Below are 16,729 nucleotides of genomic sequence, written 5' to 3' on the forward strand. Positions count from 1 at the left end.
GTTCCATGCAGTTGCTAAAATAATTATCTTAAGCATATCATTTATAAATACATGGGACAATATTTCAAAATATTTGGTAAACAGATGTTAATTCATATGATTTTCACGAAGGTAACCAACTGTACTATATATTTTTCATTTGGATGACTATTTCGAGTAGATACTGCAATTAAATTAATTATTTCTCTGATACTTTGTAAAGTTACTTTCAGAATATGTAAATTGTAATGATTCACCAGATAACCGATTGGCATTTTGTTTGAATTTAAATTTCCATAACCAACACGCGAATATAATATAGGTTCTTTAAAATAGTGTGTGTGTATGTGTGTGTGCGTGCGTGTGTGCGCGCTTACAAAACAGACTGCTCTTTTAAGTCCTTTATGTTTTAATTAGAGTTGCGTCCCTTGTTTTTAAGGTGTCGCGTTTCAAGATGTCTGCGCCTTATGAGGTACACATGCAGTGATAATTAATTGAATATTATTAGATCCGAACAGTGTATAATAAGTCTATTATATAATGTTAATATTTCCCAATTAAATCTTATCGCTTTAAAAAGTTTCATTTCAATTCATCACATTAAATACAAATGTCACACACAAATTCGTCAAGAACTATTATCATGGCTGTCTCACTCTCAGTGGGTCACCCGAAATATGCCAAAAACCGGGTTTTTGGCATATTTACAATCAAAAAAAAATTTCGCAATCAAAAAAACTCACAAAAACCATAATTATGCCAAAATCGTATCCAATAAGGGTTTTTTTTATATACTTTATTGATAGTTTATCAATATTATATGATTTACAATTTATATGAAGCACAAATATTGTTGTCAGTCCTAAACATATGCATACGTCCGTTTCCGCCTTGTTTGTAAAATGCGGTTTTTTCTTTGGGAAGTGGGTTTTTTGAGTGTAAATATTGTAAAGCGGGTTTTTGGTATATTTACACTCAAAAAACCTTTTCCCAAAGAAAAAACGGAAAAATATCCGCCCGGTCCCCCCTTCCCCTAACCCTAACCCTAACCCTAACCTTAACTCCAACCCTAACCCCAACCATAATCCCAACCCTAACCCTAACCCTAACCCTAACCCTAACCCTCAACCCTAACTAAAAATAATAATGGAGGGGACCGGGCGGATATTATACCGAAAAAACGTCACTAAAGCAATAGCTATTGTTCGAAACACACGTGTTAATTATGATTGGAGCTTCATAAACTCTAAAATCTGTTCGGTCCCGCTTTTGTGAGGTTTTTTGATTGGGGAAATGGGTTTTTTATTGTAAATATTGTAAAGCGGGTTTTTGGTATATTTACACTCAAAAAACCTTTTCCCAAAGAAAAAAACGTCACTAAAGCAATAGCTATTGTTCGAAACACACGTGTTAATTATTTCGTATAGTACAATCCCGAAAGCTGCTCATCCAATACGTGTAATAATTGTGATGTCTTGGGTGTATTTTTGGGTATCTTGGGAGTAAATAGTCGGACCCTAAAATCAGTCCTGTTCCGCATTTTACAAACAAGGCGGAAACGGAGGTATGCATATGTTTAGGTCTGACAACAATATTTGTGCTTCATGTAAATTGTAAATCATATAATATTGATAAACTGTCAATAAAGTATATAAAAAACCCTTATTGGATACGATTTTGGCATAATTATGGTTTTTGTGAGGTTTTTTGATTGCGAAAAGGTTTTTTGATTGTAAATATGCCAAAAACCGGGTTTTTGGCATATTTCGAGTGACCGCTCTCAGTCAGTGTCTGTATAATAATAATGTATTCGATCGTCACCTATTTACGAATACACGGAGGAACTAGTCTATAGTCTGTCCCATTGTAAATAATTTCAGTTTGGTTTGATGTAAGAAGAAAAGTAACAGTGTTTTGGAAATTATTAAAAAAAACCCAACTTTGTGTGCAATTAAAGAATTTACAAATCATTAATCAATCGGCTCAGAAATAAATAACTTGTAGTTAATTTCATAATATGAAAAAATGTGATCTATAGTCCAAACCAAATTGTTAACAACTACAATAAATTACTCTTCTACCTTTAATTACCGTTAAGATTTCCCCCAACTTTTGTCCAGGCACAAATTGTGAAAAATCCATTATACTTACAATGACTCTATCTGAGTTGAATGACACAGACACACACGAGACTGTAACAATGTCACCGATATCGATTTCGCTGAGATCGCATAGGTAAAAATACATGCAGTTTTTTGCTGTCTGCCATTTTGATTGTTTTTGGAATACTCTTCAAGAGGGGTGGATCAATATGACATATGACAACAACGTCATGACATGCGCTAAGGTACAACGCACTCGCCATGACGCAGATTAATTATGTCACATAGATAGGAGGCTTCCACCCCATTTGAAGAATATTCCAAAAAAAATTAAAATGGCGGACAGTAAAAAATTGTATGTATTTTGTCCTAAAAGATCTTAACAAAGTCGATATAGCATTATAGGTGATATAGTTTCAGTAATATGTGGAATCCATGTCTGTGTAATGATTTTTTGAACGATTTATGTTTGGAAAAAAGTGAAGAAAATCAAACAGTAATTAAAGGTAGGAGATTAATTTATCGTAGTTGTTAACAGTTTGCTTCAGACATTAGTGTCCTGTAGTCCCGTCCTCTTTATATATATATATGAAATAGGATTAGAGCATGCTTAAAGCCCTAACCACATTGTTTACAACTATGATAAATTACCCTCCTACCTGTAATTACTGTTAGATTTCCCCTCACATGTTGTCCAGACAGAGATTGCACAATGTTAATATAGATTGTTCTCTGATAGTAAGAGAGCGTGACAACTGTCCAAATGTCTGTCTACCTCTCTTACTGTCAGAGTACTCTGACTATGATTCTACACACTAGAATATAAGCATGTCACTTAGATGAGATTTTCTAGGGCAAAAAGCATGTATTATCTTTTTATCATCTGCCTTATAATTTTTAATGGAATACTCTTCAAAAGGGGTGCAAGCCTCCTAAGTATGTGATGTAATTAATATGATGTTATGATCATTGTTTATACCACAATGCATGTCATGACATTGTTAGATTACATTACATCCCTCTTGGAGAGTGCCATAAAAAAAAAGCAAAATAGCAGCTGGAAACAAATGACATGTTTCTCTAAATAGATCTTAGAAAAGTCGATACAACTGACTATTATATGGTATATACTACAATTTATTTATTTCTGAACCGATTGTTTTTCAAATTGCACACAAAATTATTGGGTTTTTTATTATTTCCAAAACACTATTACTTTTCTTTTTACATCAGATAAAACTGAAATTATTTTCAAAAAACAATGTTCATAGAAGCTGGGAAGGACTATTTTTTGTCTTGTTTTAAATTTATAGTATAGTTTCGATTATCTCTATGTAACTTAAAATGTATGTTATCAAGACTCCTTAAAACAAATAGTAATTTAAAAAAAATAAAAAAGATTCAAGAATTAAAAACAACAGTACCTAGTATTGTCACCTAAAACATTTTTTAAGATCTAAAAATAATTGAATGTTTCTCTAGTGTTTAAAATGAGGTCACACTCACAGGCAATGTGTTGTAAAAGAATAAAACCAATATATTTCCAGCTGTAAAATGATATTAGTATGTTAGCAAGTCTGTTGTAGAGATAGTGTGTGAAACTGAAAGTACAATGACTGTAGATTCACTGTTATTATGTTGATCTTGTTTCAGATTTTGATGACTAGTGATGCGTCTGGACACTTGTGGAATGCATGTGTTTGGGACATTCAGACAGGGGCCAGTCTACTCACCTACAGAGGGGGGAGTACTGGTCCCCGTACTCTGTGTGTTCTCGGAGGGGATTACTTGATTGGAGCAGACAGCAACAAACCACTTCTACATCTGTGGTCTTTACAGAAAAAGGTCTGATTTCAAAACGAGAAAATGAGTAATTCTTATCTTGATTCATAATTACAACAATGATATGTATGAAAGCTACATTAGTTACAAACATGTATGTTTTATAAATATTATTGTATTTAAAACAGATACAAATTTAAAAAGTGGTAATGGTATTTCTTACTGAATACCACTAACCATGTTTCATTTAGTTTGTCACTTTTATGCTTAAATATCCAGTTAAAATTTAATCATTGGCTATTGGATGTCAAACATTTGGTAATTTTAACATATAGTCTTAGAGAGAACACCCGCATCATTTTTCCGTTAGTAGCAAGGGATATTTTATTTGCACCATTCAACAGACAGGATAGCACATACCACAGCCTTTCATATACCAGTCGTGGAGCACTGGCCGGAATGAGAAATAGCCCAATGGGCCCACCAACAGGGATCGATCCCAGACAGACCGTGCATCAAGCAAGCACTTTACCACTGGGCTACGTCCCGTACCCTGGTCAGCATTGTGACCTAACACATCCCAACTGAACCAGGTGGGAACTTGTACTGGGATACAAAACTAGGACCTACCAGTTGCAAGTCTGATGGCCTAACCACTAAGTCTCTGAGATTGGTACTACTAAGCAAGCAATGCTGCCCAGTCTATAAAGTAGCATAATGTCGGTAACCACATCTATGTAGTACACACCACACTTCTGAATTGTTCATTCATACGATATACAGTAAAACTCTCTAAACCAGACACTCATGCGACCAAGCAAAAAGTATGGTTTTACGGTGTATCTGGGTTTTTTTTTACGGGGGGCATGACATAGCCCAGTGGTAAAGCATTCGCTTGATGCACAGTCAGTCTGGGGTCGATCCCCGTCACTGAGGCCATTGGGCTATTTCTCGCTCCAGCCAGTGCACCACGACTGGTATATCAAAGGCTGTGGGATGGTGCATATAAAAGATCCCTTGCTGCTAGTCAAAAAAAGAGTAACCCATGCAGTGGTGACTGGGTTTCCTCTCTCAATATCTGTGTGGTTCATAACCATATGTCTGACGCCATATAACCATAAATAAAATGTGTTGAGTGTGTCGTTAAATAAAACATTTCCTTCCCTCTTTTTTGTACTGATAAACAGTGATATTTAATAAAAGGTGCCATGACAAATGTTCAATTTCGAGGGAATTTTTGTTTATTGAAGCTCCATTTTTAGGGGATTTCACTATATATGCCAACTTTATTATTAAGAGTAGGCACACTAGTATAAACCTTGCATTGTGTTCTGTCTGTATCTGACCTCTTCTTTCTCTGATATATGGACTCAGAGCTTCTAGAATTTTTATAAAATCCACTAGCCATAGGGTCAGTGATTTAAATAATTTACTAGCCACAATTAAAAATTCACTAGCCCTGCTTCACTTTTAAGTTAATACAAGTTTACTAAATAATAGTAATAATCGGATATGTCACCTAAAGAGGGAGATAGAGGTTAAAAACACTAACATTGGGGGATGGGGTGGGGGCAGGATATTCATATTTACAAAATAAACTTAACTGCAACATTTGACCGGATAAATTCACTAGCCGTTGGGCATGGCAGTAGTAGTTATTTACTAGCCCAACATTGAATATCACTAGCCATGGGAGTGTGGCTACCATAATCTAGAAGCCCTGTCTGGCATGGCAATAGTAGTTATTTACTAGCCCAACATTGAATATCACTAGCCATGGGAGTGTGGCTACCATAATCTAGAAGCCCTGTCTGGCATGGCAGTAGTAGTTATTTACTAGCCCAACATTGAATATCACTAGCCATGGTAGTGTGGCTACCATAATCTAGAAGCCCTGATGGTTAACTGAATCAAATGATACCTTGTATATTACAGGACCAGACCCAGATGAGAATAGTTTGTCCTGGAAGAGTTACCTCCCTTGCTGTCTCACCTGATGGAAGTTACTGTGTTGCGGGGATTGCTGAGAAGTTGCATGTCTGGCAGGTACATATACAATGATAATATATTGGTTGAGGTTTAAGACAAATATACAGTGCATGGTCATGATGAATTTGTTCCATCATGACCATAATAAATACATGTGTATGACAGGAACAAAAAAACTTAATATGAATATTTATTCTCTCATCCTCAGATATATAGGACAGAGCTATCCCATGAAAGAAAGCTATGTAAAAACTTTCTGTCACACATGGGCTTTCACAGGCTTGTGCTTAATGTGATATTGTTGGTTATGTGACGTCATATTAATGCAAAATGGTGATGTGAGTCATCAGAATCAATATTTTGTTATTAAAAACCTTCATTATAAAACCTATCTTGTTAATTTGTAGTGTTAAATTATATTTAACACATAAAACAAGCATGTCAAATACGATAATGTAGTTTATTTATAATAAAATGGTCAACAAAAAAGTGACTTTTTGAGCCATCTTTGTCTATTCGTATAAAATAATAGTTTATTTACTGAATGGATAAGAGAAAAAGACTCCATCGTATGCGGTCATGGGGAATAGTAAGAAAAAGTACACCCTCAGTGGGGGACATTTTGACTTTGAGACTTGATAAGCCTCGTCCCAGGTCGAAATTTCCACCATCTCAGGTGTACTTTTTCTATCCCACATGACCACATATGATGAAGTCTTATAATATTGAATAATGACTTAAAATAACAAACCACAATTTGTGTAAAGTTAATATGGTTTTGTTTAGAGAATGTTGTTTAATTAAATCATCAGCTACTGTATGTCAAACATTTGCTAATTCTGACACGGTCTTCAGAGGAATCCTGCTACATTTTTCCAATTGACAGAAAAAGGGATCTTTTATATGCACTTTTCTATAGATATACCAGTCATTGAAAAACCAAGTGGGTCCTTGTGACTTATTTAAAGCTCTGGGCCCTGTTCCACGAAGCGATCTTAGCCCTAAGATCACCATAAGTGTATAACAACTGAATACACTTAAGGTGATCTTAGTGCTAAGATCGCTTCGTGGAACAAGGCCCTGGTGTAATACATGTAGGAAGTGTTTTGGGCCTTACAAACTGTAATAAAAAAGTAATCTGTTATTTTGTATACCATTATAAGGATACCCAATTATTGTCTTGGGGTTTAAAGCTGAAATTCACCAGATTGTTAACAGAAGGGGAAAAATTCATTGTGTTTGTTTTATGTATTGTTGGCGATTTACTTATGGAATTTGTCCTTTTAAACATGTATTTTGCTACACATTTTGTTTCTTTTATTAGGTGTGTTCAGGAAATCTGCTGGCTGTGGTTAGCAGACACTACCAGAACATCAATGTTATCAAGTTTACAGATGATGGAAGTCACTTTATTTCTGCAGCAGCAGACAACCTGATCATTGTTTGGTCTTTGACCAGGTATGAGTTGATTATGGCACTACTGAAGTGATTATTGAAAAGACGGTAACCAGTTGAAAATATGTATATCAAAGGCTGGGGTATGTGCTATCCTGTCTGTGGGATGGTGCATATAAAAAATCCCTTGCTGTTAATCGAAAAGAGTAGCTCATGAAGTGGCGACAGCGGGTTTCCTTTCTCAATATCTGTGTTGTCCTTAACCATATGTCTGACACCATATAACAGTAGATAAAATGTGTTGAGTGCGTTGTTAAATAAAACATTTCCTTCCAGTTGAAAATATGTAAACATGTTAATGAAACATCAAGGGCCAGATTTATGAAAGGTGGTTTTATTTATTCTAGGTGCATGCAAGTCTTAAAAGTGGGCTTGTGGTTATGTGTATAATCTGTCTGTCATGAATTGTTAAAATATATACTGGGAGAAAGAAATAAGGGAACACTTAGTAGTGTAGATCAAATTTAACTTACAAATGTTAATGCTTGTGCCAGTTTCTGTACTGAAGAGATTATACATGTCGTAGTCTAATGTTGACATTCTTCAGATACACCAGTAAACTGTGCTATTGTTTTTCAAAGTGATGTGTATCGTGCTGTGATCAGTCGAGCATTGTTAATCCTTGGACACCTTTATTTCAGTAATGCTAGAAAAGACTAATTAATACTTTAATTTTAACATAATGGCACATTATCAACTACTTAATAATATCACATTTTTAATGAAACATACAACTGTTTTGTTTAAATTTTATTATTGGAAGTAATATTTTATATCGAAATATTACAATTAGAAGCCAGTATAAAATTCAGAATTTTTCCAATTGAACACGGAAACTGGTGAAACGTTACAAAATGTACCGATAGATGTTCACTTCGCCTATTTTTATCAAACTTCTCCCCTTTCTTCTGGGAAGGAAGAAGTCACTTCTACTTTTTCAGTTCTAGATTTAGGGTCTGTCGTAATATCTGTAATAAAATATAAAGATGTATTGTTGGATTGAATGTCAGTAATATGGGATTGACTGCCAATAACACAATTGATTTTCTGACTCATTGGATTACGGTTTTAGTTGGAGTCACTTTTTGTTGTTAGTGTTGGTATGATCCTTAATGTTTTTTCCATCAGTATACATAGCTAGGGTCGGGATTTAGCTCAGTCAGTAGAGCGTTTGCCTGAGATAAGACCATCTATCACCTCGGAGGAAGGAAGGAAGGAAATATTTTATGTAACAATACACTCAACACATTTTATTTACGGTTATATGGCGTCAGACATATGGTTAAGGACCACACAGATATAGAGAGAGAGAGGAAACCCACTGTCGCCACTCCATGAGCTAATCTTTTCGATTAGCAGCAAGGGATCAAGATTATATATGCACCATCCCACAGACAGGGTAGTACATATCACGGCCTTTGGTTACATCAGTCGTGGTGAACTGGCTGGAACAAGAAATAGCCCAATGGGGTCACCGACGGGCATCAGTCCTAAACCGACCACACATCAAGTGAGCGCTCTACCACTGGGCTACGTCCTGCCCCCACTTCAGAGGACCTGGGTTTTTTCCCCATCCCATTTAATGCTCCACAACTGATAAATCAAAGATTGTGGTATGCACTGTCCTGAATTCCTGTCTGTGGGAAAATGCTTATAAAAGATCCCTTGCTGCTCAGGAAAAATGTAGCAGTTCCTAAGAAGATTGTCTCAGATTTACCAAATGTTCGACATCCAGTAGTCGATGATTAATAAAATAATGGATTCTTATGGTATTGTTAAACAAAACAAACTTTACATACACAGCTGTAATTTTGTAAAAGTGTGAGAATTATAGGATTGATTCTTGTCAATGGACTCAATGGGTTTGTCATGGTCACAACCAGTGCCCTGCGACTGGTATACGAAAAACTATTCTATACTGTCTGTGGAAAAATCCATATAAAGCATCCATTACTTCAGTTCAGTTCCCTGTTTAAAGCATATTGGGTTGATTGTTATTTCAGTGTTGTTTCTTTGTCTGCCTACTCTACCGGTCAGTCAGACCCAAGACACGTCTGGTCCAGTCACTCACTGCCCATCACAGACCTTCATGTTGGGGCAGGTGGTGTCAGGGCTAGAGTTATCTCCTCTTCCTTGGATCACACGTGCAAGGTGAGGAGCATTACTGTTTACTGACATGTTGTTTTTCATCAATCAAAGTATGTACAACCTTTTAGAGTTCTTTGATCTTTATTATAAAATCAAATACTAATAATAGGCTGCATTTAGTTTTTTATAATCAGATTTTTTATATGAGATGCATCTGGTTACTGAAATTGAAGAGAGGATACTTAGATTTTTGGGGTGACTGTCATTTTCTGAAATGGTCAAGTTATGCATTTTTATTTGAAGTCTATGAACCATTTATTTGGACTACTGGTAAGATCAAAGCATTTTACATATTGTAAAAAATACTGATAAAGACAAATAAGGAATCATTTGATATTATGGATAAAATTTAATTTATTACTAATTTTTTTTTTACTAATTGTACATTAAAGTAACATATAATACCAGTAATTTATTGCGAATAGTTAATGGTATTGACACAAATAAACATATTATAAAATTACATGTTAATTAATAACTAGTATGGTGATTATACAGTTTTGGGGCCATAGTTGGGATTGGTTTTTAATTTTTAGTGTTATGAAAAGTACAAATGAAGTAGGGCTAGTGGATTTTTAAGAAATTCTAGAAGCCCCGAGTCTTCGCTGTTACTGTTTATGTAACTTTTATTCCTTTCCATCCTTATATTCTGGTGGTTCAATGCTTCTGATATTTTTAATATACTTGAGCCATAATTGAAACAACTTTCAATTTTTATCTAGCTGTGGGACATTGCTTCAGGGAGTCTCCTGTGTACATTTGTGTTTGATGTCGGTATATCTTCCATCACTATGGATATGGCAGAATTCAGAATATTTGCCGGCGGAACAAATGGCAACATATTTGCAGTTAATATGTATGGACAGGTTGGTTATTTATCTGTTGTTTATTAATTACAATGGACCGATACAAGTTATATTCAGTTTGTTTTTTGCAGTTATGGAATAATTTGATGTTTTTAAAATGGGATTTACAAGATGAAAAATTATAGTAGTAGCAAATGTATTTCCTGGTTTTATCATGCTAAAATATGTGATATTTTGATTATTCTTGTTAACATTTGGCAAACATGTTACACATATGAAAGCCTATGTAAACTGATCACAACTGTTAGTGAGACTGCCTGAGATAAACATAATTACATGGCAAAGTGATCCCAAAATATGTATTAACGGGAAATAACGGACCTAGAAATAGTAGAACACATACTGTCCTGTCTTTGAAAATGTAATGCATATTAATATTGATTTTTTCTTTTAATATTGATTTTCCAGCCAATGAAAACAGAACGACACATTTCTAGTACTGAGTTGGAAGAATCTGGTGTCACATGCTTCAAAGGACACGAGTTAGTAATGTTAACATCAAAGATTGTATTGTGTCGTATAATCATCTCGTCAGCTTTTACTAACACATCTTTCAGTTGGTCACAGAATTTTTAATTAATTAATTTTTTTGAATGCAAGTAAAGCTAAATAATTTTTATGTTTTTTTGTTGGATAGTACCAGTTTTTAACTACATCACATTAATGTAGTAAATATAATTCGCTTTTTTTGCTTAAAATGTTTATAAATAATTCATTAACATTTAAAAAATTTTTAAAGTACACTTTGTTTTGAACTTTTATAAGAACTAAAAGTATATTAACCATAATAAAATGTCTATTTTTTTCCCATTATAAATTGCAACAAATTCAAAATTATTGAACAATAATTCCAAAAATATACTGATTTTTATCGTTTTATAATAAAACATATTTTAACAGTTTTACTATTTTGATATTGGACATTTTAATTTATTTTTTTATAAAACAGGAAACAAGTTACTCAATTATCAGTTTCATTGGATGGAACTAGACTGGTGTCCGGGTCACATGACTGCACCTGTCGTCTGTGGGACATTTTCAGTGGACAGTGTCTGCGAACTCTTGTACATAAAGGTAAAAGAACACTGTTATATGTGGTTGTTATATTATTTTATAAATATCCACAGTATTTTGAATCTATAAACAGTCTAGTGCTTTCAGTCTGTGTTGTGGTCATTTGTGATTTTAATTTTAATTACATTGTGCATAAATTAAAAATTAAATTCTCTTAAAATGCTAATAAAATTTATTTCCATGTTTAGTTGAATATTGTAGTTTTCTGCAAACATTAACAGCAGGTGAAAAAGTTGGTCTCTAAAATTTTGTACATAAAATTGGGGATGAGTGGATGTAGTTCAGGGGTAGAGTGCTTGCTTGAGGTGGGGTGGCTTGTTGAATGGATCACCCTCAGTGAACCCCCATCCCAGTGAGTGTCCCATGACTGGTACATCAAAGGTAGAGGTGTGTACTGTCCTGTCTGAGAAGGTATTCAATCATTGGAAAATTTTAACCCATCCCATTGGCTGTTGGGATGTTTGGACCAGTCTACTATCCTAGGGTTTCCTCTCAAAAGTGTTCCATGTTCTTTGTCCAAAACGTATATGGTTTTTGCTGATACATTGCATACATTCTGAATTGGGGTCACCTCGGTACCAACCACCAATATTAAAATGTCCTGATTTTTTTTCATAATCCACTTTCATCTCTGTAAAATGTGCTTTGTTGTTTAAATAATTATATGAAATAAATAGCTTGAATTTTTTATTTTTTTAAAAATTTATCAGGAATCGTCACCAATGCATTTTTCATGCTGACACCACAAGGAATTGCTAATCCCGATAAGCCACCCATGTTGCCAATTCAGCAGTTTAAACGGAGCTTACACATGAGTTCAGAAGCTGACAAGAACACAACAGAAACATTGGATGTGAGGTTACAGGATAACACAAATGTGAGTACCCTGTTAGGACTGGTTCACCCTTGAACATCCCTTACTTGAGATGATGATACAAAACAGTTTTGGTTTTAATCCCCTACTGATCTATTCGGAGGGGACTGTAGGTTTCATCTCCGTCATTTTGTCGGTCTGTCTTTCCCACATTTTGTTTTCTGGATGTTTTTTTTACAATGACATGAGATATAGAGCTGAAATTTTGTGTGTAGCTTTATCATGTACTTTTACAGATCAAGTTTGTCTTTCATGGTGATTTACCCATTTTTTGACAGTTATAGTTCAACGTAGGACATATGAACGTTTGTTTTCTAGACGTTTTGTTTTTGCAATGCCTCAATATACTGATCTAAAAATTTATGTACATCTTTATCATGTTCTGATACAGATCAGGTTTGATGTTTATGGCAATTTACCAATTTTTCACAGTTATGGTCTTTGAACTTGGAGATATGAAAATTTGTTGGGCTTGGAAGAGGATATATGTTGCTTTATCAGTATTCTCAGAATGCTTGTTTTTATCCATTACAAACAAGAATATTGCATTTTGTTGAGTGTCCAGCCATGTTGATATTCAATTCAATCCAGAGTGATTTTAAATATTTTATTATACCACATATGTTTTTTACTTAACAAGATGATTAAAAGGTAGTACAAGATGATTAAAAGGTAGTACTAAATTAAATAACTTCCGGCTGGGTCAAAGTTCGAGGTGCACCAAACTTTTGATAGAGAGGTTAGCACCACAAACAAGTCCTGTGATTGGTGATAAATGTTTGTTGATTGTAAAAACAAAATAGCTTCATTTGGGCAAAAATTGTAGCAATTTTATTTCATCTAGTAAAGTAACCTTGTGCTTGAAAGATTTTGGGGTGCTTGTAAAAAGAAGTAGTCAATTTTTGTGTAAAACTAGGGTAGTCATAGATGCTACCCGTTATCTCTGAAATGAGCAGCTTCACCCCCAATTTTTTTTCTGATTCACTTAAAGGGTGAGGGGGCCTAGCATTTATATCCGTGGTGTTTGTCGATTGATATGCTTCAGGTAGGAGTTTTAGCCACACGTTACTATGGTCATCTATACACCCTAAAATGGTATAGTCACACACAATTTTGTTTGATTCTGTCAAGTCAGTAGTTGAAGTGGGAGTCCTCTTACAAGTGGTGGATGAAGGATAACATGGGACTTGTCATGCACACATTGGTCATACACATTTAACACATTAATTTATAATTAAAACACATTAATTTATAATTAAAAAGGATTCTCCACCTCACTGTCAAGTGTGTGAGCACTGCTAATGTATTTTGGTGGTGTGTAATCATCTGATGCTAAAAGACCGGTGGCGTAGTGGTTAGGCCATCGGTCTACAAGCTGGTAGGTACTGGGTTCGGATCCCAGTCGAGGCATGGGATTTTTAATCCAGATACCGACTCCAAACCCCGAGTGAGTGCTCAGCAAGGCTCAATGGGTAGGTGTAAACCACTTGCACCGACCAGTGATCCATAACTGGTTCAACAAAGGCCATGGTTTGTGCTATCCTGTCTGTGGGAAGCGTAAATAAAAAATCCCTCAGAGGAAAACAACTACATTTGTAAACTAGCAGCAAGACATGTTTAATATGCATTTTTCCACAGACAGGATTGCACATGCCATGGCCTTTGATATACTATACCATTCAAAACAATTTAAAGAAACAAAATAACATTTAATATTAAAATTATACCCATTCCCTATAAATTTTACTTAATAAATTTTTTGAAAAACCCATGCAACAAATGAAAAGCAAAAAATACTGTGTCTTTTCTGACAGGAATAAATATATTTATCATATAATATCTTAGATTTTCAGTGCAATCAAAGTATGTGATATTTTTCAGATCACATACTTTAAGAATTTGATAACTTTGCAAATTAGATGCAAATTAGTCGAGGTCTCGGCACTAAGTTTATTGACATTTAAGTAAACGTTCTTGGGTGAAACTCCATGATTGACGTATGCATTCATAATCATCAACCTGCCTCGGTGGCGTCGTGGTAGGCCATCGGTCTACAGGCTGGTAGGTACTGGGTTCGGATCCCAGTCGAGGCATGGGATTTTAAATCCAGATACCGACTCCAAACCCTGAGTGAGTGCTCCGCAAGGCTCAATGGGTAGGTGTAAACCACTTGCACCGACCAGTGATCCATAAATGGTTCAACAAAGGCCATGATTTGTGCTATCCTGCCTGTGGGAAGCGCAAATAAAAGATCCCTTGCTGCTAATCGGAAGAGTAGCCCATATAGTGGTTTCCTCTCAAAATCTGTGTGGTCCTTAACCATATGTCTGACGCCATATAACCCGTAAATAAAATGTGTTGAGTGCGCCGTTAAATAAAACATTTCTCTCTTCTTTCTGATGCTAATAATAAAATAAAAAAAATTCCACCCAGAATTATTTAAAGTGCATTTTAAAATGTGTGTTAATTGTATTATTTACAGCTCTTTACATTGTAGGTGTTTTGGGGGTTTTTTTTTAAATTAAAAAACTATAGTTTTTAATTTAATTTCTTACACACCTGTTGGTGAGAACACCATGCGTTATTTTTGGCTAGACATTATTTACAATTTCAAGACATACGACTGGCTGCTCCTAGGTGATGACCAGGTCACCAATGCCATACATCCAATGAAAAACTATACAATGAAAATCGGTTAGACTGTGATGTATAGTTAACCTGACAATCGTGTGTCTGATGCATAAGTCAGCTACAAGTGCAACGACTGTAAATAACTTAGTAAACAAAGATGCTAAAATTTGCTTAAAACCTGGTTTTGAGGATATGTAAGAAATAGAATAATACATTTGTGTCCGTTAGATACCATTTATCTCACAACTCAATGTATGAAACTCACTTTTGCTTGTTAGATACATTTAAAAACAACTCGTGAGATAAATAGTATCTAACGGCTACTCATGTATTATTCTCTATGGAAATATTGTTTTCCATGTCGTTACCTCTGTTTGACATGCAACAGCTGATGTATTATGCTGAGATGATAAACATTCTTTCATTTCAGTGGTTTACATAAATACTTAAAATTTGTGATGCAATATAAAACCTTACTCCCTCTAGAACATATTACATAATGATTGAATGACAATGTTTTCCCAGTTTAAATAACCTTGTAATGTTTTACAGGGTGCTGACAAGTTATACAGGAAGCCAAGGGACAACAGTGTCACGGATATTCTGGTAGGTTAGATTTTGTTTATCCAAAACCAGACTTGGTAGTTATGGTTTGTCCTCTCATTCTCTGGAACAATTATTGTAATTATTTGACCATTCATCCTCTGTCTCTGTCTCTCTCTCCATGCCGGTTTCTTTCCATCTCTCACATATTTTATGGAGTCATGTTTTGTTAGTAATGAAATTTAGGAAAATGTTATAATATGAATATGTATAATATATTAATAAATACTAAAAATCTTTTAAAAACTACCCTTCTAACACTTTGCAACTTCTGATAAGCAATGTTCTGGGTTTATTAAACAAGCATTCCTTTCTTTTTTAACTGCTCATATCAAATGACAGAAAACATTTGTATTTTTTAAAATCTTCTCAACAGCAGTTGTGTACTATTTGCTGATTTTATTATTTTTTCCAGCATGATTTTATTAATTTTTTCCAGCAAGAAGAAGCACGTTTGGATCTTTTGCAACAAAATACAAAGACTTTATCAAATGAGGTAGCAATGCTGAAAGCCAAAAATAAGCAAATGTACGAGTTTTGTGTTGAACACATATTGAACAGTAAAGTGAAATAAAGTGATACTGTACTTTTTATCTTGCTTTGAGAAAGGAAGGAAATGTTTTATTTAAGGATGCACTCAACACATTTTATTTATGATTATATGGTGTCTTATTTATGATTATATGGTGTCAGACATATATGGTTAAGGACCACACAGATATTTAGGAAGGAAACCCGGTTGCCACTTCATGGGCTACTCTTTCGATTAGCAGCAAGGGATATTTTATATGCACCATCCCACAGACAGGATAGCACATACTATGGCCTTTGATGTACCAGTTGTGGTGCACTGGATGGAGCGAAAAATAGCCCAATGGGCCCAGTGACGGGGATCGATCCTAAACTGACCGTGCATCAAGCGAGCACTTTACCACTGGGCTACGTCTCACCCCCTGCTTTGATGAAGTCAGAATGTGTTATACAGGTATTGCTATTAGTGGTACAGCGCTCGCATGATGCACGATCAGTCTGTGATCGATCACCGTCGGTGGGCCCATTGGGCTATTTCTTATTCCAGCCAGTGCACGACAACTTGTATATCAAAGGACATGGCATGTGCTATTCTGTCTGGAATAATGCATAAAAACAATTTTATTTAACAAGTGAAACAAACATGGCAAATATGATAGTGTAGTTTATTTAAGATAAAATGGTCAAATAAAAAA

At 34.9% G+C, this 16,729-nt stretch overlaps 1 protein-coding gene across 1 annotated transcript; it reads left to right on the plus strand.

The window, feature by feature from the left end:
- The first annotated feature begins 397 nt into the window (after positions 1–397).
- On the plus strand, positions 398–16,082 carry LOC121375560 (WD repeat-containing protein 18-like). Its single transcript, XM_041503067.1, has 11 exons — positions 398–451; positions 3,735–3,926; positions 5,799–5,909; positions 7,177–7,310; positions 9,311–9,458; positions 10,178–10,321; positions 10,730–10,803; positions 11,271–11,395; positions 12,106–12,272; positions 15,453–15,506; positions 15,943–16,082. The coding sequence occupies exons 1-11, from the start codon at positions 434–436 to the stop codon at positions 16,075–16,077; spliced, it is 1,302 nt and encodes a 433-aa protein (XP_041359001.1). The 5' UTR covers positions 398–433; the 3' UTR covers positions 16,078–16,082.
- The last annotated feature ends 647 nt before the right edge of the window (positions 16,083–16,729 follow it).

Source organism: Gigantopelta aegis, chromosome 6 (assembly GCF_016097555.1).
Source record: "Gigantopelta aegis isolate Gae_Host chromosome 6, Gae_host_genome, whole genome shotgun sequence".
Classification (NCBI taxonomy): domain Eukaryota; kingdom Metazoa; phylum Mollusca; class Gastropoda; order Neomphalida; family Peltospiridae; genus Gigantopelta; species Gigantopelta aegis.